The sequence below is a fragment of the Nyctibius grandis genome, chromosome 6 (assembly GCF_013368605.1).
Source record: "Nyctibius grandis isolate bNycGra1 chromosome 6, bNycGra1.pri, whole genome shotgun sequence".
NCBI classification, from domain to species: domain Eukaryota; kingdom Metazoa; phylum Chordata; class Aves; order Nyctibiiformes; family Nyctibiidae; genus Nyctibius; species Nyctibius grandis.
The window spans coordinates 74,265,025-74,287,812 of record NC_090663.1 but is presented as its reverse complement, the minus strand read 5'-3'; the positions used below and the strand labels follow the sequence as shown (position 1 = coordinate 74,287,812).

The window sequence follows — 22,788 nt, the reverse complement described above, 5'->3', positions numbered from 1 at the left end:
TAGAGATAAGATTTCATGTTCATAGCCAGCATCTGAGCAGCTGTACTTAAAGGAAATTGTGAAACCCCAAAGTACCCCTTCCGCTTGTGACAACACCTTAGTTACACTGGAGACACATCCCTAAGATCCTGTGGCTGCACCACCTTTGTGACAGGTTTTGCTGCTTTCGCACCTACTTAGGTGGGAGCAAATGGTGGTTCTGCTTTCAGGGAGGAGGCCTGGGTGGTAACTTTTATGACTTACGATTTCAGTTTGGGTTTTTTTTTTTAAAAAAAGCCTTGATCCTGTTGTGTTGTCACCTGTAAGCTCTCTTGTCAGCTCTAACCAGTGGCTGATTAATGTGACTCAGCCAGCTAATGACTAAAAGGTGTAAATAATAACCAGTCAAGTTTAATTAAAGAAAAAAAAAAAGACGCCTATACACATTTCCTCTTACCTAACCCTTAATCTTCCTTTGCTAGGTGGTTGCCCTGCTGACTTTTCCTGTCCTTGGTGGTAGAGGGAGTTGTCTTTTGGAAGTGTCCAAAATCAAGTTTGGACAGGGCTTTGAGCAACCTGATGTAGTGAAAGATGTCCCTGCCCACGGCAGGGGCATTGTAGTAGATGATCATTGAAGGTTCCTTCCGGTCCAAACCATTCTATCATTCTTTTGTTGACACGTTCCTGTTTGAGTCTGTCTTGCTTTGGCTGCTCTCTCTTGAGCATCTTCCTTCTCCTCCTCTTTCCTTTCATGATTCCCTTTCTCCAAAGGGTGGCAACAAAGGGGAGCAAGTTCCGTGGTTTGTGATGCCTCTTGATCTTCAGCCTTGATACTTCAGCTGTATGACTTTAGTACCTAGAAAATAATACATCCGCTTAGTGGTATACCAGTTTTTTACGCAGTTGAAGTTTATTGTTGGTGTTTCAATATGTGCTTTGGAAGAGAAAACTGGACACTAAACAGCACCTTTCATGATGCAAAAGCAACGTAAAGCAGAGAACTTGAGGTAGATACGCCATTTTTTTTTTTAAGCATTTCCATAACATTCATGAAACTTCTAAAATTTTTATTTTTAGAACTTTCTGCTTGATGGGAAGACCTGTTGGATCTCCTGACTTTTTTTTATGAAAGTGCTTAGAGGACAAATGGTGTAATACATGCTTATGAATGTTCTTGCATGGTGAATTTGGACCAGTGTGAGGAAAGATGGAATCCTGAACAACTTATTTAGAAGGACTTGAAAGCTGTTGGCTGTTACCCAGTTTTACACTCCTGTCAGCCATCCTACCACCAGAACTGGTCAACTAGAGTCAGTGAGATCCTGTTAGGAATGACTTCCTAGTTACCAGGGCATTTGGGTCTGTGTTCCAGCAACGTGTGTTTCTGTACTCTCATACTCAAATTGTGGCATTGGTATTACAGTAAAATGAAACCTAAGACATTCTTAGCATTTGCTTAAGTGACTTAAAGTGTATGAATTTATGTTTACATTACTTCTTCCTCCTTTGGCTTCTATTTAAAGGTTAGCACAGGGAGTGAATTGACAAGTAAAATGCTAAAACTGGTTTCAAAAGTTCATGCTGCGTGCCATTTTGCATTGCAGTCGCCTTGCATAATGAAATGAGACTCACACACAAGCAAATTTAAAGCTGGATTTAAACTGTAGAGGAATGTTTTAATTTCCAGTACGGCAAGATAATGTTAGTGTATACCAGTTTTGAAAGTTTGTATGTATGAGATGTATATGGTATTCAAATTGGTCGTAAGAGGTTGCTTTCAGAGATAGTTCAAGCCAAGTTCCAATGATTTCATTTTTTTTCCTGCCCACGTAGTTGTTGGAGATTGTCTCGTGGGGTTTCTGTGAAAAATAGTTGAGCCAAAGTGAGTTGAATGCTTATCAAGATATGTAATGACATAAGGTTTGCTTTTATGTTAAAGGAATGTTGAATCTCTGTAGGCACTTACGCTTCCTGTGAATCTTATCTGAGAAATTGCTGTATGATAATGTGTCTGCAGTTATACATTTAGATTTGTGTTCTTACTAACATACACTATTTTTTCTGCTGATGGAAAGAATTTTTAATCACGGGAAGCTCATTAAACACAGTTCATTAAAATATTGGTACATTTTCTAAAAGCCCTAGCTGCACTAATGCTTAATTTTGGGGGTGCAGAAATACTTTCACTCTAACTTTTTGAATAAACGTACTCTGTTCTTCTTCAACAGAGGTGTTACGAACATAAGCAGTATAGAAATGGGCTGAAGTTCTGTAAACAGATCCTTTCTAACCCAAAGTTTGCAGAACATGGAGGTAAGTTTTCAAATGGCATGTGCTCTCTTTTTTTCCCTGTGCTTTAGGACAGAGTAATAATTTGTAAGTTCTATAGATATTTATAGCACTTCATTGTTAACCTTTTGCCCATAAGTAAGTAAGAGCGTCCAGAAACCTGGACCATGTTAAGCACTTACTGTTGGTAAGATTTGTAGTTTCAAAGACTGGTCTTACCAGTAGATTGTAGTCATAGTTTGCCATTCTTTATCTTTGTGCTGCAAGTCTAATCATTATAGCGTGGTTCAAGTTTCTTAATATAAGTATGCATTGCTTTAATCACTTTTCACAGGAAATTGTCACTCGCTCATGTAGATGTGCAAGACAAAAGAAAGAGATTGAATACTGTTCAGCACTGTATGTCTGTCAGCTCTGTGGTCCCCTACATTTTCTGAAGGAATAGTCTTATTGTAAAAGATGTCCCTTGCTGTATTTTCAGTCGGTTCTTACTATTGAATTGAGAGTTTCTTTCCACCATCAAGAAATGTTTTTTTTTCTTTGCCAACTAGTTTGGCATGAGCGGATGTGTGGAAGTCTGTGTTGTGAATAAGTACTTGAGTAGTTACAATGCTCCTTTACAAAAGCAAAAAAAAAACCTCTCTTCAAAATGTTTGTAGAGCAGAGAGTTTTTAGTGCCTTTAAAATAAAGCGGTGCTTCACTTTTTGATGGAAGTAATGCATAAAGTTTATTGCTGTGTATGATATACATAAGTGAATAATCTGCCAGTATGGTTTTCCGTGTGAAAAAAGAATGCAAAATCTTGATGCTGCTAACTGAGTCTAAATTTGCATTTATATTATATTTAGGGTTGCTATATCAAGCTTAAAAACCTATGAAAATGAATAACTTGATACTTATTTAATCTTTTTTTTTCTTTTTTTTTTTTTTTTTTAGAAACCTTGGCAATGAAAGGACTAACATTAAACTGTCTAGGGAAGAAAGAGGAAGCTTATGAACTTGTGCGTAGAGGCCTAAGGAATGACTTGAAGAGTCATGTCTGTATCCTTTTTGAAATACAGCTTTCATGTGTGAATGGAGAAGGTTTGTTTCTACAACAGCTTGATTTGTAGAATTGCAACAAAAGCCAGTACCCTTGGACTTCAAACTGGAAATTCAGAATTTTAAACTTTTTTTCCAATACATAAGAATATTTTGTCTAAGCTATCCAAAGGGCAGATGCTTTGCAGCTATCCTTGCAGTCACAACTCAAATATTATTCTGGCCTGCATTGTATATTTTTTTGTTTATAGCATTAAGCTGCAACTATAAACTTGTGGTGGGCTGAACTAGGCATTTAAGCATGTGGTTTGCTTTAAAAACATTAGTAGTTGCAATTACAGAATCACAGCATCACAGAATGTTAGGGATTGGAAGGGACCTCGAAAGATCATCTAGTCCAATCCCCCTGCCGGAGCAGGATTACCTAGACCATATCACACAGGAACGTGTCCAGGCGGGTTTTGAATGTCTCCAGAGAAGGAGACTCCACAACCTCTCTGGGCAGCCTGTTCCAGTGTTCGGTCACCCTCACCGTAAAGAAGTTTTTCCTCATATTTATGTGGAACCTCCTGTGTTCCAGCTTGCACCCATTGCCCCTTGTCCTGTCAAGGGATGTCACTGAGAAGAGCCTGGCTCCATCCTCATGACACTTGTCCTTTACATATTTATAAACATTAATGAGGTCCCCCCTCAGTCTCCTCTTCTCTAAGCTAAAGAGACCCAGCTCCCTCAGCCTCTCCTCATAAGGGAGATGTTCCACTCCCTTAATCATCTTCGTGGCTCTGCGCTGGACTCTCTCTAGCAGTTCCCTGTCCTTCTTGAACCGAGGGGCCCAGAACTGGACACAACATTCCAGATGCGGCCTCACCAGGGCAGAGTAGAGGGGGAGGAGAACCTCTCTTGACCTGCTAACCACACCCCTTCTAATACAGCCCAGGATGCCATTGGCCTTCTTGGCCACAAGGGCACACTGCTGGCTCATGGTCATCCTGCTGTCCACTAGGACCCCCAGGTCCCTTTCCCCTACGCTGCTCTCCAGCAGGTCTGTCCCCAACTTGTACTGGTACATGGGGTTGTTCTTGCCCAGATGCAGAACTCTACACTTGCCCTTGTTATATTTCATTAAATTTCTCCCCGCCCAACTCTCCAGCTTGTCCAGGTCTCTCTGAATGGCTGCGCAGCCTTCCGGTGTGTCAGCCATTCCTCCCAGTTTTGTGTCATCAGCGAACTTGCTGACAGCGCACTCTAATCCCTCATCCAAGTCATTAATGAATATATTGAATAGAACTGGTCCCAGTACCGACCCTTGAGGGACTCCGCTAGACACAGGCCTCCAACTGGACTCTGTCCCATTGACCACCACTCTCTGGCTTCTTTCCTTCAGCCAGTTCACAATCCACCTCACTACCCGATCATCCAGACCACACTTCCTCAGTTTAGCTGCGAGGATGCTGTGGGAGACCGTGTCAAACGCTTTACTGAAATCGAGATAGACCACATCCACAGCTTTACCATCATCTATCCACCGGGTTATGTCCTCATAAAAGGCTATCAAGTTGGTTAAGCATGACTTCCCCTTGGTGAAGCCATGCTGAGTGCCCCTAATGATCCCCCTATCCTTGATGTGCCTAGAGACAGCACCAAGGACAAGTTGTTCCATCACCTTTCTGGGGATGGAGGTGAGGCTGACCAGTCTATAGTTACCCGGGTCCTCCTTCTTGCCCTTTTTGAAGACTGGAGTGACATTCGCTTTCCTCCAGTCCTCAGGCACCTCTCCCATTGCCCACGACTTAGCAAAGATGATGGAGAGTGGCCTAGCAATGACTTCCGCCAGCTCCCTCAGCACCCGCGGGTGCATCCTATCAGGGCCCATGGATTTATGGACGTCCAGATTGCTTAATTGGTCCCTGACCCAGCCCTCATCTACCAAGACAGATTCTTTCTCTATCCTGACTTCTTCTGGGGCCTCAGGGGTCCGGGGCTCCTCAGGACAGCCTCCAGCAGTATAGACAGAGGCAAAGAAGGCATTCAGTAACTCCGCCTTCTTTTTATCCTCTGTCTCCAGGACCCCCACCTCATTCATCAGTGGGCCTACATTGCCTCTAGTGTTGGTTTTACCTGCAATGTATTTGAAGAAGCCCTTTCTGTTGTCCTTGACCTCTCTTGCAAGGTTTAATTCCAAGAAGGCCTTAGCTTTCCTAGTTGCCTCCCTACATCCTCTGACAACAGACTTATATTCCTCCCAAGTGGCCAGCCCCTCCTTCCACGATCTGTACACCCTCTTCTTCCACTTGAGTTTGCCCAGCAGTTCCCTGTTTAACCATGCAGGTCTCCTGGTACCCTTCCTTGACTTCCTACCTGTTGGGATGCTCTGATCTTGAGCTCGGAAGAAGCAGTCCTTGAATGCTAACCAACTATCTTGGGCCCCCTTACCTTCTAGTACCCTGTCCCATGGGATTTCCCCTAGCAATTGCTTGAAAAGGCCAAAGTTGGCCCTACTGAAGTCCAGGGTTGTGATTCTGTGATTCTGTTCCTGCCACATGAGATCCTGAACTCTACCATCTCATGGTCACTACAACCAAGGCTGCCCTCAACCTTCACCGCTTCAACCAGACCCTCCTTGTTAGCGAGGATAAGATCCAGCAGCGCTCCTCTCCTAGTTGGCTCATCCACCATTAGATGATTAGATTGATAAGGACTTGTCATATACTTAGAATGCAGGAAGTGCAAGCACTTCAGCTGTCCAGTATAAGCACTTACTCAAAAATGTGTTTGAGTAAGCCTGATAGCCTTTTCAGAGATCCTGTTACTTGACTTCCTCCCCCAGTATGCAAAAAGTACAGTGTACAGCATGTTATATGCACCCTATACGTATAACTGGCAAACAGTTCTGTCTTCAGTTTGCAAGCAGTTTCTTTGTACAGCTGAGCAAAAGAATTGTAGTGATTGTAATAATGTTACTGTCCGTTTATAATATAAACAAGATCTTTTTACCAGCTGTTCTGTCACTGCCATGTTGGATCTGTTTTCTCCCTGCTCAAATTCAGTAGAATCCTTAACAGCGTTTTCCAGGTTGGCATGTCTATGGGCTTCTTCAGAGGTCAGACAAGAAGTATGACGAAGCTATCAAATGCTATAGAAATGCACTGAAATGGGACAAAGACAATCTTCAAATCTTGAGAGATCTTTCTCTGCTACAGATTCAAATGAGGGATCTTGAAGGTTACAGGGTAAGTGTACATACTGTGTTTATTATCAGCTTCTAGGGAACTGCAGCAAAGGTGACATTGTTTAATGCCACTTTTAAAAAAATATACAGTTAGCTGTGTTAGAGTGTTAAAACTGTGTGCTACTCAATACTTTATGAAAGTAAAAGCAGACATGCTGCTGAGCAATTGCTATAAAGTATACAGATTTAATGGGATATTAAATGCTTCTTTTTCAGCTTTGTGCAGAATTGTTTGCCTTTTTTTTTTTTTTTTTTTTTTTAATGCTGCATAATCCAGCTGTAGACAATTCCTGGTCTTTTTATTATTTTCTTGGAAGGATTCCTACAGGTAAAAGGCAACATGTTCAGAAGGTGACTGTTACTCAGGCAAAGATGTTTCTATTTTTTTAATAACTTTTTCACATATAACCCTCCTCCTTTCAACCAGTAGCCACCAGTTTTCTCTTGGCAGTGGGTAACAATACAAAGCAAGCAGTATGTTGCATGAAATGTCATATTTTGCTTCCCAGCCAACCTGAGCATTAGTGACAGCTCCTTTGGGTCCAAATGTTTCCTTACATTTCCTGTGAGCTGTAAGATTGTGGATCAGACCTCTTGAAATATTACTCCTCTTTGATATAATACTCAAAATGTTTCGATTACTATCTTGTTTTCTTCTGTTTATTTTGTAGTAAAGCCACATTCAGTTTGGTAACTTAGATTGGAACCCTCTTTCTGCCTGTTACTGCAGTACCCAGTTATTGGCTGCCTTGTGTCAGTTGTCTGTGTTACTAACCATTACAAGGTGATAGTATCATGGCTGTGATACTTCATAAAAAAGAATACAAACTTTCTGTTGTCTTCTCTCCTAATGTAGTTAGATTTTTTTTTTCCTGTCCTCTTGAATTGCGAGCTGATGTCTAGCTTGCCAGTACCTTCATTTCTTAAAAAGTAGCAGCTTCTGTTTAGTCTGCATATTGCAGAGATGTTTCTGTGGTTCAGGCTAAGTCGTAGTTGCTGCCGTTGTCCAATGTATGGCTCGCTTAGGATTAGACAGAACAATGACTATAGAAGATTTGTTTGTTTCTTACTGTGCCATCCAGGGGAAGACGACAATTCACCCAATTCACCCATTCAATCGTTAATTAATTGGAAAAAAAACCCAACCCTTAGTTCCTCCTAAATTACATTTTTGTGCATGGGAACTTGTCTGGTTTTCAGCTGATGTAGACCAAAAACCTACAGCAATAAGGTATTCCTTTTCTCTGCAAAAAAAAAAATCTCTGAGATTTTTACCTGAGAGACATTGGATAATATTTTATGTCAGTTTTTAATCTTTTCAGGTTTTCCTTGCACCTTTGAAGTTGTAGTTGATAAAATACATTAGTTGGTCTCTTCATAGATTATTTCCTTTTCAAATTAGGGTAATGTTAGTGTGCCAAGAACAAGTTTTGTTCTCAAAGCTGTGTGGAACCATCAGCTAATATAGATCCTCAGTGAACTTATTCCCGAGTTAGGACATTTCTTAATCACTGTTTTTTTCATATTAGTAATTTAGAAATTTGACTTCTCTCTTGCTGAGACAAGATAGCCAAAACTTAGCATAGGTGCCAAAATTCATTTGCAAATGTATGTTCTCTTGGCTTCTGGATGAATGTGAATATAAATGCATAATTGTTAAACATATAAGTAACACATAGTTATAGAATGCATTAAGGACTAAATCTTAACATGCTTAGAAGCCGGTAGTTCATGATGGATCATGTGCTAGTTTCTGAAGAATGTGAATTTACTCTCAAAACCGGGAATAAGGTTGTGGGGCTTTTTTTTTTTCTTCACTTCCACCCTTTCCTACTTTATAATATTTTGAGTGATCTTCATTCTAATCAAACTGCTGTAACTAGTTCTAGTTCTTTGTTAACCCCTACTTCTGACCGTTTGGGCTTTTTTAGTAGGTAGTAAATTTTTTCCTTTAGTTTAAATTACTTGAAGATGCCTTTCAGGAGTCTGTAACAAAACAAGTAATAACTTTTCCCTCAGATTAAAACAGTATGATACCAAGCAAATGCATTGCATCTCCCACCTGTAATTAGCTTCTCGCCAAAGAATAGGGATGCACTTGCATGACCTATTTTGCTTAACAACACTTGTGATTTAATACACGTGTACTTCCAAGGTGAATTTGAAATACCAGTATATAGTAAATGTTCCTGCAGCTTAAACCAAAGTATCCTTGGTTGCATTCTGTTCATAAGTGGTAAGACAGGAAAAGCATGTGTGTCATACATTAACAAAATTAGTCTGACTCATCAGTATTCAATTGGACATGGTGTGTTATTTTGTGTGTGGGGTTTTTTTACTCAGTTAAGACCATTGTAGTGTTTCAAAGTTTATTCTTTCTTTTGGTTCAAAAAAAATACATTTGCATATAGAAAACTAATTTTTAGTGACGTTCTTTAAATATTAGAATACTGAAGACAGAGTATTGCATAATGGATTCTACAGAGCATCAGAATAAAGTCAGGAAAATTAGTAGCTACTTTTTTGCAGGAAACAAGATACCAGTTGCTTCAACTCCGACCTGCACAGCGAGCATCATGGATTGGTTATGCTATTGCTTACCATCTGCTGGAAGACTATGAAATGGCAGCAAAAATTTTAGAGGAATTTAGGAAGACACAGCAGGTAAGAGAAAAACATGAAATTCCTGTATGGATTGCTGCTTAAGCCAAAAATAAAACACTGCTTTCTTTCATGATGTGAAAACTTAATACAGTTTCTTTAATCAAATGAATTAAATCCCAAACACACTCTAGAAGGCTGAACTTTGTCATGTGTCTTGCTTTCCTATGTAGACATCACCCGATAAAGTGGACTATGAGTACAGTGAACTGCTGCTGTATCAAAATCAAGTCCTCCGGGAGGCAGGACTATATAAAGAAGCCTTGGAGCATCTTAGTACCTACGAAAAACAGATCTGTGATAAACTGGCTGTTGAAGAAACAAAAGGTAATTACTTTTTGAAGGTACATTTAAACACATGGTATAAAATGGAATGCCTCTACTGTCAGTTTTTCCCATCTTTTGGAACTTCATCTTTGATTTGTTTTTAGGTTAATTTATTTAAGTCTGCTGTGGTAAAGGACTGCTTGTCTTGCAGCTGGTAGTCCCCTATCATACTCCCAGGCTGATAAGACATCAGTAGAGGACAGACGTACTGTTCTGAAACTTTTGAGCTAATGAGCATTTTGGACAGATGATCCTGAATTGATGTCCTGAAATTCTGTTTGGGTAGTGTACCCAGACCCATACTATTATAGCTTTGATAGTGGTTTTCACAGGGACACCAATTGCTGAAAGGTCAGAATCATCTTTGGCAAAGTAGAAGGCTTTTAATTATACTCAGTCACTCTTGCAGTGTATGGGAAGAGACTCCTGGACAACCCAACACAGGCTTTTGTTACTGTATTACTATAATTCTAGTGTATAATATTATAACAGAGCAATATAATACTGTATCTTACATTCCATAGCTGGAATTGCAGAGTGATAGAAGTTCATTCTTACAGCTCCATTAACAGGTGCACTTTTTCAAAGCATACTTTGTACTTTGTTCCTCTTCTGCTTGGTGCTTGTACAGTCCTTCTGTGAAACTTCCAATCTATTGAAGGTACTGTTTGTTCATGGCCCACACTGGAACCTATTTGGATGATTGCTTGAAGCAAAGAGAAGAAATCTTTTTTTCTCTATAATATTATTCATGTAGATGTTGTAGCTAGCTCCCTATTCCTGCTAACGGTAATCTCACTGTCTTGCAAAAAGAACACAGAAATTGAGTAGTGACGGTGTTATGGAAGGTGTGTGGTACTTCCTCAAGGAAAATGATTGCAGGCGACTCTCTACTGTTGCTGAATACGTTACTTGGTTTGTATATAAGTGGAAATGGATGGAGGGATTACACTGTCACAGACCGTTTTTCAGACATAGTAGCGAGAGTTTTGGTTTTGGGGGTGAGCGTGGTTTTTTATTACTTACCTTGTATCTGAATTGTCTTTTGATACACTGTGTGTTCATGAGTTTTTGATGAAGGTCCAAGGCTGGTACTGAAATACGATTTTCGAATAGGACTTCACAAAAAAAACCTAACCTAAACAAAACACCAAACCTTCTAGGGAGTTACCAGAAAAAAAGGACAGAAATACCCTTTGCAGTCTGTGCACTTTCAACAGGGTACAACTGATTAATTTTTTTGGGCACAGCTCTTGTTGTATTGATAGGTCTAGCTTAGCTGCTGTGCATGCTACGGAAAAGCCTGCTAATAAATGAGTGTTGTCTACGAATTTTAAGTGCATGTGCAAAAGCCATTGTGGATGAAGTACAACTGAGAAACACTGAAAATAGTATTGACATTTGCCACCATTAGATAAAAATTATAACTTTCACCTCAGAGAAGGAATTTAGGTTTATTTTCCAGATTCTGTCGTTCTCAGTGAGTGAACTATTGATGTTTTCCCTGGCATTAGATACTGCATGTAGTCCTCAAGTTACCCTGTCTGTGGGAAGCAACATCTCTTGACAAAATTACGTGTCAGTTGCGTGACATAGGGAAGAAGAGAGGTAATGCTGACTCGCTTTTCCTCTTGAAACCAGATGAGAAAATCTTACCTTAATCTAGAATGACACTGTATCACCTCTGGTGTGTAACCTTTTAGTGCCTACCATTTGCCGATAGCAAAGCTTTGTAAAATATGATTTCCCATTGGGAAATGGGAAATCGAGTTTTGTTCCAACTCCAGCATCAGCAAAGATACTCTGTACAGTTGTTAGATTCTAGACTTTAACAGTTATATCTTGTAATGAAGTATCATTAAAAGAAAACTTCCTTGCAGAATCTTGAGAATTCATCAATGGCTTGTTTTAAAACACTGAAGTTAGTTTTATGAAATACCAGACCAAAGAACCATTCTTTTATTTGCAGCTCTGCAATTTCAACTTGGTATTCAAGATGCTATATACATGAAATGGTGTACTGCTTTTAATTGCCTTCTGTAGTAAAAACTGTGCTTAAAGTAACCAGTCACTTCAGTAAGTGAGAAAAAAAAACACGTGCATCTTGCTTTTAACATTAAATTTTCAAGTAAGTTTCAAGAGTTACTGGCTGAGTTGTAGAATCTTATTGTAATTGCACCTATTGTCAAAGTAAAAGCATATCTGTCAGCTAGTTTGTGATGCCACTGTGATCATTTTTGCCAAGAAATTAGAATTTACATGGAGTTAAGGATTATCTAATCTTTTACTGTAGAGTGATTAATGTTACACTGCTTCAGTATTTTGTTACCATAATTTAAAACTTCATGGATTTCACACAGGAGAACTCCTGCTTCAGCTTGGCAGACTTGAAGAAGCAGTTGAAGTCTACAAAGGACTGCAGGAAAGAAATCCTGAAAACTGGGCCTACTACAAAGGCCTAGAAAAGGCACTTAAACCAGGTAATGATTTGATATGTTGTAGTAAGCAAGCTGTTCCTGCACACTTGGAATTTATATATTTACCTAAAACTTGTATTGCTTTAAATGATAAAAGTATTATTTAAAAATGTCCCCATTTAAGTTTTGTTTTTTAGTCATAGCGTGCACATATTGTGATAATGGTTTTTAAGAAAGGCTGGATGTATTTCTTGTATTGTTATCATGTCTTATTTAAAAACAAAATAACAAAAAAATGCAGTAATCTTTGTGCGTGGTTGAAAGAAGATAATTATTTCTTAGAAGACAGTTTTGATTTAGAATTTTTCTTTTACTGTCTCTGTTATCTTAATCTTATGTGGTAGGTAATACAGGTTTTGGAAAAACAGGCACGATTCTCTTGAATGTTTTCTTTGTTCAAGGAGGCACGATTCTCTTGAATGTTTTCTTTGTTCAAGGTTTTAGCACAGTGATAAGGCAGGAACTCTTCTTAAGATGAGAGATAAGCAGTTAGTCTTCCACTGCTGGAAGAGGAATTTACAGATACTGAATACCTGAAATCATTTAGTACAGCAGCTTTAAAAGAATAAAATGGAAATTGGTGTTCTTTAGGAAGTATATAGCCATTAGTTGCTATATATTCTGATTCTTTTTTTGACCAGATATAAATCACTCCCCACCCCCTCTTCCCTTCTTGCCAAAAACAAAGGAAAAAGTAAACTGTAAAATTCTGTTCCAGCTAATATGATGGAGAGGCTAAAGATCTATGAAGAGGCCTGGACTAAATACCCAAGGGGACTAGTTCCAAGAAGATTACCATTAAACTTTTTGTCGGGTAAGTGCATTTTTGCTGAGCAGGTAGCTATCAACACTTGTATTTCTTAGATACTGATGTTTTAACAGCATAAACAGTCTGCAATTGACAAGTAATGTGTGGTAAAACAAAATCAACAGGTCTTTTTCCTCTCAAGGTGAAAAGTTTAAGGAATGTCTGGACAAGTTTCTAAGGATGAATTTCAGCAAAGGTTGCCCACCAGTCTTCAATACTTTGCGGTCGTTATATAAAGACAAGGAGAAGGTAGGTTTTTTCCCCCACTTTTTACATGATGTACCTTGTAGCTGTGATGCATTAAAGAGGTGAAGAACCTTTCTTCTTCAGTGCTCAGTCCATCAGCACTGTTTTATGTTATGATCTAGTATATCTAGAAAAAAATCGAGTGCGAGCATACATAGCCTTGTGCCAAGTTGGTAAATGTAGAAAACTAAGATTTACTTAATAAGCTGCATAAGTGTTAACCGAGGGAGGCTTGGTCTTAATTTATTAAAAAAGAGAGGTGAGATTGAGTGCATTCCTGTATGTATTGTAATTCAGGATATTGCAGAATTCTCTTGCCAAAAATAACTAGTTTGAGTAACACCAAGTAGTTCAAGTTGAAATAAAATACTGTCTTGCCCACAGATTTTTTTTTTTTGTCTTGTCTTTCATGTGTAGGTGGCAATCATAGAAGAGCTCGTGATAGGTTATGAAACCTCTCTAAGAAGCTGCAGGTTATTTAACCCAAATGGTGAGTGCTAAGACTGGCATACTTCATGGAAGTAGTGCCTGGTGTAAGCATTGTGTGACCATTCAGAGGCAGGGAGTCAGTGGAGAGTGAAGAAATAGAGATGATGGGATTTTTTCCTTTTTTTTTTTTTCATCCCCTAACACAGAACTGAACCATAGCCATCCTTAGAATGGGTTTAAGCTGTCAAATATAAAGTCTGTACTGAAAATCTAGTTACTTGTTCTGAAAGTGTTGCTGGATCCTCAGCTTTGATCATCTCTTTGTGGTTTTACGTTCAAGTATTCTGTTTTCAAGGCTTGAGTTTACCATTGTCCAGGAAACTGAAATTTGAAAGCTATGTTAAATCTTTAATTTCAGAAATGTCAAACAAAAAAGAATAATAGATACTGATAGCACAGTCTTCAGGGGGAGGGAGTTTTGGAGCTTTTTGGGGAGGGGGGCTGGGTTTTGTGTTCGTGGGGATTTTGTTTGAGAGTTAAAATACATTTTCCAGGTTTTGACTGACAACTGTTTTGTTGTGAGGTACGGTTCTACACCTATTGAATCCAGCCTTCATCATTTTCTCTCTGCTACCTTTATGATGGTCTTTTTACTCATTTGCCCAACCACTTCGTACAGAAAATCTCCAAGAAAAAACTTCTCTGCATAGAATATCAACAGAGGATAGTCTTGACGTTTTCGTAGATGGATTATAATGATGTAATAATCAAGATAGCATGAATGACAGTATACATTAAAACTTTACAGGATAATCATAATTATTAAAGACATTTTTACTGAAGTTATAAACAGTTATTTTCCTGCTTTGCAGAAATATTAATGCAATACTTCATTATGAAATTCTCATATAAGTTGCTTGAATTTAGTGCTATAGGCTACAGTATAGTCACTCAGTACCTGTTTGAATTTGTCCAAGCCTTTCAAACACATTTGTACTTTTCTGGTTTAAGGAAATGGCTTACTGTTATTTCAGTTCAATTCAATATTTGCTTTGATATTAAATTTCATTTAAGTAAACAATTTTCTGCTACCTTAAAATAAATAAATGCATATAATTGCATGGTTAAGTTATACCATAAACTGAAGAACCAGAACCTTTTGGCAGAACTAGAGCTGCCACACCCTTTTCTCCCTCCCCTGCAAGGTGCTGTGCTTCATAGTCAAAATGGAGTGGTGAAATGAGCTTTAAGACTTTTGTAGTATTTTGGATTTCAAACAGAGCTCTCTAACTTTCAAAACTGACTTGTGTATAGGAATGTTTTCTAGAATACATTTATGTGAACAGTGATGATAAATTTGTCAAAGGTAGAAACAAAATCTTTTTAAAGGTAGGGTTTGGAATAGACAGCCTGTTTTGTTTAAAAATATTCAAGTTTATGGATTGAAAACATATGAATGCTGAAGGTACTGAAATACTTTATGTTGCTACTGTGTACCACCTGTGTTTATCAGGACTCTTTGCTATACCCTTCATCTAAAACAGTTTTAAATAAGAACTCTACATAGTGCACTAAGCTGCCTTAAGGGACTAGTTGGAATAAAATGCAACTCCCTTCTGACCCACTAACTCACTTTTCCTTTCCCTTCAAACCAGGGAACAGTATATGCTCAGGTCTTGTCAAAACATAGACTTATAGGTTAATGGACTTCCCTGGTCCCAGGTGTTTGAAAACACTCCCAAGTCTTTTGTGACAGCCCGATACAGAGTCAGAATTAACTTCAGTGGCTATATTTGTAGCACTCTGCTTCTGGCGTGTTGTTTTAATAAACTGAACGAAACAATTCCCTCCACTTTTCTCCCTCCAGATGATGGTAAAGAAGAACCTCCAACCACTTTACTTTGGGTCCAATATTATTTGGCTCAACATTATGATAAAATTGGACAGCCATCCCTGGCTCTAGAATATATAAATGCTGCTATAGAAAGTACTCCCACTTTGATAGAACTCTTCCTTGTGAAGGCAAAAATCTATAAGGTATGTTTGGCTTGTTCTTAAGTGTCAGAGGTTATTCATTTGTTGTGATGGAAGACTTTTACGTATGCTTATACTTTCCTGTAATGTTTTTGATGTGAACATTAAAGTGTTAAGCTTGTATTAAGCAAGACACATGGATAATCCATGGAAAATTACTTACTGAATTTTAGTGAGTTTCTAGATAAGGGTATTGTTTGGCTACTTGAGTTTTTTAGTGTGTGTGAATAAACCCCCATGAAGATTTGTAAGTCAATAAAGGACAAGCATACTGCAAAATGTGAATTCTCAGTTTGCAATTATGTTTTTCATACTAAAAATCACACTAATAAATTTAGTCGATGTTTTAAATGTATTCCACCTGTTCTTACCCTGCCCCCTACTTTTTTAACTACTTGAAAACAATTTCTCAACTACACTGTGGTATTGTATCAGAATGGGATTATCCAAAGTGTCCTTTAAGCATTTTCAGGAAAAACATCTAGTACCAAAAGACCTATAATTCCATAATGAGGGCAAGTAATTTTTCTGCTTTTTTTTTTTCCTTTAAAGGTCTGTTGCTTTCCTGAAGCAAGCTATTTATTAAAAAATGACCAAAAAAACCCCTAATTATATTAAACAGTGAGTGAGTAAAGCATGCATGGTTTATAATTACTGACTCTAACTTGAATTTCTTTCTCTTAAAGCATGCTGGAAATATTAAAGAAGCTGCAAGGTGGATGGATGAGGCTCAGGCTTTGGACACAGCAGACAGATTTATCAACTCCAAATGTGCAAAATATATGTTGAAAGCAAACTCCATTAAAGAAGCGGAAGAAATGTGTTCTAAGTTTACAAGGGTTTGTTGCATTTACCTATAGCTCTTTTGAATACTGTGGGCCTAATCCCTTGTGGAATAACTTTTTGTGTTAATTTCCCACTCACTTTTACTGTAATCTTCAAGTTCTGTTTCAGAGCAACTATGTGATTGCTTGCTTCAGTAACAGTAGCCTATATCAGGGTTTGAATTAATCTTGGATAAGCATGATTCCATAGTATTAAGTGAAAACTCTATAAAGTTTGGATTTGATCATTTTTGCTAGGTAGGAAAAATACAGTATGCCCATTTTAGAGATAACTACTTCGAAAAAAAAAATTTTCTGAGAAGTCTTTGGGTTTAATGTTGATTCTATAGGATCCTTGAAAGATCTGATAAAGTTGCCCATGTCTCTCTTCCCCCCTGCTACCCCTAATGGTAGTAAGTTAGAAATTTCAGACTTCTCTTGTAACAAAATTTCTGTGTGGCTACTAGGTGAGAGTCTTTCTGACATGTCTTCCTTTTGTGAACAAGATTTCATCGCTAAGGCCATATTTAACAGTAGTGAAGGAAAGCAGCATATTGTATCTTTTTTTTTTTTCCCCCACAGCTGCTTATCCATGACCAATTAGCTGGCATAAAAAATTTGCATTATGCAGATTGCTTAATTTCAGGCATCAGTTTTTGTCCCTGCAGTAACCTGTTCTGATAGGTTTGATCTCACAGGTTAGTTATTTTTTAAATTGATTTCTCTTGCTGTTCCTTCATAACCAAAAGTCAAAACAGCTCAATGTGTCTTTCCAGAATATTTGGCAAGTTATAGTTTTAGAATACTGGCAATATCATTTGTGTGTTGTCAGTGGGAGGCAGGCAACAAGCTATTAGGACCTACCTGCAGAAGTAATCCTTTTTTGTTTGTTGTCCCATTTTTCTCTTCTTTCTTGAAGAGCAGGAAAAACCTGGAGTAAGGTAGGTTGAACGGGGGGTATTTATAGAGGGAAAGATGAAGGATTTTTGTTAAATGGAGGCTGTGTGCAGGCAAACACGGAGGGAGGGGAAGTTCTGTTTTATATAAGCTCAGTAGCTTTATGTGGAGTTTTTGATGCAAAACTGCTACGAATCTAGGTTAGTTGACCTCTCTTGATGCCTTAAGCAGCTTTAAGAAGATGTCAAAAAAGCAAGCATACCAGTTGCCCAAAACTGAACTTTAAAAATATAATTTGATGATGTTTCTCTGTGTAATCTTTTTTTTTATCTTACGACCAGTGCTCAAATACAAGCTTCTTAATTAAAAAACAATAATTAAAGAAGACCTAAATTAAGCATAATGAAAATGGAACTAACAGTTTTTCTGATTTGTAGCTGCCTAAGTCAGACTGGTTTGAAGACTGCCTTTCTCTCTCATTCGGGGCATTCTCCTTACCCTTCCATTTGAATATTACCTGTCATTTTCCCAGCTTTGGCTCTTGGCTGATTCTCGAATAGCCTGTTTTTTTGCAAGATGAGAGTAAAGTCAGAATGGCTGCATCTACCCCAAGTAGCTGACTTTGACATTAAGCTTGAAAGACATAGAAGTTCTACAGATCTATGCAAGTATATGTAAATACCAGATTTGAAGGACAACTGTAATCTCCTTTTTTGAATCAGAAGGTGTCAAAGCTACCAGTATTCCTTTTGCTTTGCCATTGCTCCCTAGTACTGATCACATAAGCAATAACCTACTACTGTCAGTTACTACTCGGAGGAGTGGCTGACACACCGGAAGGCTGCGCAGCCATTTGGAGAGACCTAGACAGGCTGGAGAGTTGGGCAGGGAGAAATTTAATGAAATATAACAAGGGCAAGTGTAGAGTTCTGCATCTGGGCAAGAACAACCCCATGTACCAGTACAAGTTGGGGACAGACCTGTTGGAGAGCAGCGTAGGGGAAAGGGACCTGGGGGTCCTAGTGGACAGCAGGATGACCATGAGCCAGCAGTGTGCCCTTGTGGCCAAGAAGGCCAATGGCATCCTGGGCTGTATTAGAAGGGGTGTGGTTAGCAGGTCAAGAGAGGTTCTCCTCCCCCACTACTCTGCCCTGGTGAGGCCGCATCTGGAATATTGTGTCCAGTTCTGGGCCCCTCAGTTCAAGAAGGACAGGAGGGAGTCCAGCGCAGAGCCACGAAGATGATTAAGGGAGTGGAACATCTCCCTTATGAGGAGAGGCTGAGGGAGCTGGGTCTCTTTAGCTTAGAGAAGAGGAGACTGAGGGGGGACCTCATTAATGTTTATAAATATGTAAAGGACAAGTGTCATGAGGATGGAGCCAGGCTCTTCTCAGTGACATCCATTGACAGGACAAGGGGCAATGGGTGCAAGCTGGAACACAGGAGGTTCCACATAAATATGAGGAAAAACTTCTTTACAGTGAGGGTAACCGAACACTGGAACAGGCTGCCCAGAGAGGTTGTGGAGTCTCCTTCTCTGGAGACATTCAAAACCCGCCTGGACACGTTCCTGTGTGATATGATCTAGGTAATCCTGCTCCGGCAGGGGGATTGGACTAGATGACCTTTCGAGGTCCCTTCCAATCCCTAACATTCTGTGATTCTGTGACTACACTTAGCTTAATCATCAGGTCTCTGGAAGACACAGATGGCAGTTTTAGTTCCAAAAAAAAAGAATTAAAATCCTGCAGGTGTCAGTGGCATGCCACATGCTAGAACTTTTTGTGCCATTTTTCTTCATGCTGCAATGTGTTATTTGTGTACATAATATTAAAACCACTGTATGAATGTCTTTTCCTAAAGATGAGGAACTGTCACAGTTAAATGGTCACTACCTGGCTATTCATTGTGTATTTCTGACTCTTCCAATAAATGGAACATAGAGGATTTTTTTTTTTTTTAATTAATGAACAAAGCAAGTCCATCTTAACTGTGGCATTGCTGACTTTCAGGACTCTAGTTTTGAATTTAGCATTCTTTTGATAGCGTCTTTTTTTACGCTTTTAATTAGAACAAGATAAAAGAAATAGCAGTTAACGAATTAAATGAGACTTTTTTTTATATAATGCTGTTTTTGCTTTTAGGAAGGAACCTCGGCAGTAGAGAACTTGAATGAAATGCAGTGCATGTGGTTCCAGACAGAATGTGCGCAAGCTTACAAAGCAATGAACAAATTTGGAGAAGCACTTAAGAAATGCCATGAAATTGAAAGAGTACGTATCTAGTTAGACTGCCTAGGTTGGAAAACACTAGCTTAAGTTTACTGTGCTAATATTTTTCCTTTCTGAGCAGTAAGAATATACTTCATGTAGCTTGAGGAGAGATTTTGTTTCATGTTGGCTACTGGCGAGTTGATTAAATTACATTTCCTCCTAAAAATGCCGTTATAAACTGTGTATTATAAAGAGATTCTATAAAGTCATTTAAAGATCCGGGGAAGAACAGAAAATTCTTAGAAATAGTTTTAGAAAATTAGAAACTTAGAAAATTCTTAGTTTTGGCAGAGTACATAAAAATAGGTATTTGGGTACAAACCAAGAGTATGTGTATTTTAAGTCCAAAAATAACATGGCTGAGCTGACAAGCCCAGCCTTAAAGTAAAGGAAAGATGTCACCTTGGTTATTGTTAAGCCACTGTATTTCAGAGGGAGAGAATAAATGTAAAAAAATATCAAAAATATTTGATATTATCTCCTTTAAAAAAAAATAATATTAAGGTACAGTTTAAAAGAAGCTATTAGAAATACAAAGATGACTTAAAGTACAAATTGTGTCCAAAAAGGGGGAATACGTGCACATTAAATGCAGATCCATAGTAAGGCAAACAACAAAATCTGGATGCATAACTTCTAAAAAAATAAGTATGGGTTTGGTTTCTTTTAAGCACATTAGGGTGTAGAAAAAAGACCAGACAGCTGATGGTGTCAATGAAGTGCTCAAAGAGGAGAACTTAGTAGGAAGCTGTGCCTCTTTGCAAACAGAGAGGCTTAAGGAGATTTCAGCACTGATGCTTTTCTGCAGAGGGGACTAGTCTCTGGAAAATTCTCAGAACAAATCGAAGTGATTCACCAGGACCATATTCTGTTCACACAAATCCTTTAAATAAATTTGTGTAAAATCCTTTTAAAATAATTTGTGTAAGAAACTTACCAGTCTTGTAAATTGTCTTGTGTGCCAGAAGAGGTCAGCAAATGAAGAGCTGACTTAGGCCACCCTAAAAAACTTTCCTAAGGAATTAAGTCACTATGTTTAATTTATTTTTTTGGATCAATTGATTAAAGGTGTAGTTAAGATCAAAAATAAGATAGACAAATATGTTGTATTCAGAAACCATCAACAAAGCTTTTGTAAGAAAAAGCAGTGCCTCGTAAATCTTCTAGAGGTGCCAGTTATGCTTAAGGCAGTTGATAAAATGTGTTCTGGATTTCAGAAACACTTCTGATGTCATCCTTCACACCGTAAAGGATCTCAACTGTCTCAGAAAAAGAAGGGAAGCTGATCTCATGGATTTAATAGCTGGTTCATGGCTGGGAATAGAGAGTAGGAGCAAATACTCAGCTTTTACAAGAAAAGTTTATCATGGTGATTACTAAGGTGTCTCTCTAGGGTCTCCATCGTTTGATATATCGATAAATGATCACAGAAAGGGAGTGAATAGTGCAAGGACACCACTTGCACTGTCTCAATACTAAATGATAAAATGGCGCATGAAGCATAATGTTTAACAGTGTAGTTGGTGAAGGAGGGACAAGAAGAATTCTTTGCCTATGCATAAGTAGTAAAAGGTCTTACATGAATTATTGCTTCTCAGGAAAGAAACCCTGGAACAATTATAGACAGTGCTGCAAAAACTTCTGTGTTGGTGTGGAGCAGCAGTCAAAGGGACAGTGTTCGGAATTGACTAGAGAAGTAGTACTTTTCTTCCAATATGTGAATCTGTGGTACTGTTAACATCTGAATATCACACTTCCTTAAAAATTTGCTAGTAAAATACGTGCCATGGAGTAACTTTGACATGAGGACATTGCAAGTAGCTTGTCATGCTTACTCTTTTATCTTCAGCTTTGACAAGCCACAACTGAGTTTAGGATGAAGTTGTATGAGATCATAAGTACATGGAGAAGTTGAGAGGGGAATGACTCTTCACTCCTCAATTGAAAACAAGGGGAGAGCAGGTGACAATGAGGAAAGCAGATGTTGAACGAAAGGAAGTACTTTCTCACATCCCGTGTGATTTAAGTGTGGAATACATTGTCAGCAGTATTTAATAGAAGCCAAAATTAAACTTTCAACTGAAAAAATTAGAGGAGTTCATAGAAGAAAAATCCTTCAAGTGCTGTTTAAATACAATGAATGTAGAACCTTTGTCCCTTAAACTGCAGATTGTCAGAGGGCAGTTACTCTTAAGAGATTGTGAAATGGGTGAATTTTGGTTCTGACCTAAGATGCCTTCTGTTCTTTTCACCATGGCTTTATTTTTTGAGGGTTTTGTTAACTCACATTTCTAAAAGTTAGAGTGTATTTGTCAAACAGCCAGATTTTACTAAATTATTCCTTCGGGGAGAGCGTATTAAAAAAGTCAAGGTTAATACCTGATTGTTAATACTTTCTAAATGATGTTATGTCATGTTATGTTAGCATTTTGTAGAAATCACGGATGACCAGTTTGACTTTCACACTTACTGTATGAGGAAGATTACCCTTAGGTCTTACGTGGACTTGTTAAAACTAGAAGATGTACTTCGACAACATCCGTTCTACTTCAAAGCAGCACGAATTGCCATAGAGATATATTTGAAACTTCATGATAATCCCTTAACAGATGAAAATAAAGAACACGAGGCTGATACAGGTATTCAACCCTCAGGATTTATTAAATGTGCAGTTTCACTGATCAGTGGATATTTTGTGAAGATCCAGCATTCTTATAGTTGTCAACTCTAGTAGCCAAAAATAAGAGTATTGTCACAACTCAGAGTAGGCAATTTGTAACTTGGCCTGCACGTAAAAGATGTTCTACTGAAAGTTAAAGGAATACATGTTTTTGTTTTGGTTATTATAAAACAATGATGGTTTTTGTAGTGAAAATTCTTAAGTAAAAACATGTTTTTGTTATGAAATGGCTGAGAAAACATGGAATTCTCATAGTTGTTGGTCCATGAAATAACAGATTGAAGCAGGTGTGCTTGGTCGTAGCTCTTTCTAAGCATTTTATCAGTATGCAAGAATTTGATTAGCTAGCAACTTAAATTTTATTATCTCTTGCTTCTGATGTAAAAATAATGTTTAAATCCATCAATTTCTTTTTTTTTTTTTTTCCTCATCTCTGATGGGAGAGCAACTTAAGTGATTATGGCTTGGGGCACCTCAAATGGTATGAATATAGGCTATTGAATCCTTCAAGAGGAGTTTGCTAAGTTTTAATATTTCTTGGTTGATTTGTGTGGCTTCAGGTTTAAATTAAGACAAGTAGAAGTGTAATAGAA

The 22,788-nt window shown here is 38.2% G+C and overlaps 1 protein-coding gene across 2 annotated transcripts in view; it reads left to right on the top strand.

Annotated features, from left to right (window-relative positions):
- The window catches only part of NAA15 (N-alpha-acetyltransferase 15, NatA auxiliary subunit), a 46,217-nt gene that overhangs the window by 11,550 nt on the left and 11,879 nt on the right, over positions 1-22,788 (top strand). For both annotated transcript variants that reach the window (XM_068402781.1, XM_068402782.1), the window contains exons 2-14: positions 2,208-2,292; positions 3,206-3,310; positions 6,383-6,540; positions 9,069-9,203; positions 9,374-9,527; positions 11,888-12,007; positions 12,723-12,818; positions 12,955-13,061; positions 13,476-13,548; positions 15,355-15,524; positions 16,208-16,360; positions 19,387-19,515; positions 21,941-22,154. In XM_068402781.1, the coding sequence (XP_068258882.1) occupies positions 2,208-2,292; positions 3,206-3,310; positions 6,383-6,540; positions 9,069-9,203; positions 9,374-9,527; positions 11,888-12,007; positions 12,723-12,818; positions 12,955-13,061; positions 13,476-13,548; positions 15,355-15,524; positions 16,208-16,360; positions 19,387-19,515; positions 21,941-22,154 (1,699 nt within the window). The remainder of the gene's footprint in view (positions 1-2,207; positions 2,293-3,205; positions 3,311-6,382; positions 6,541-9,068; positions 9,204-9,373; positions 9,528-11,887; positions 12,008-12,722; positions 12,819-12,954; positions 13,062-13,475; positions 13,549-15,354; positions 15,525-16,207; positions 16,361-19,386; positions 19,516-21,940; positions 22,155-22,788) is intronic.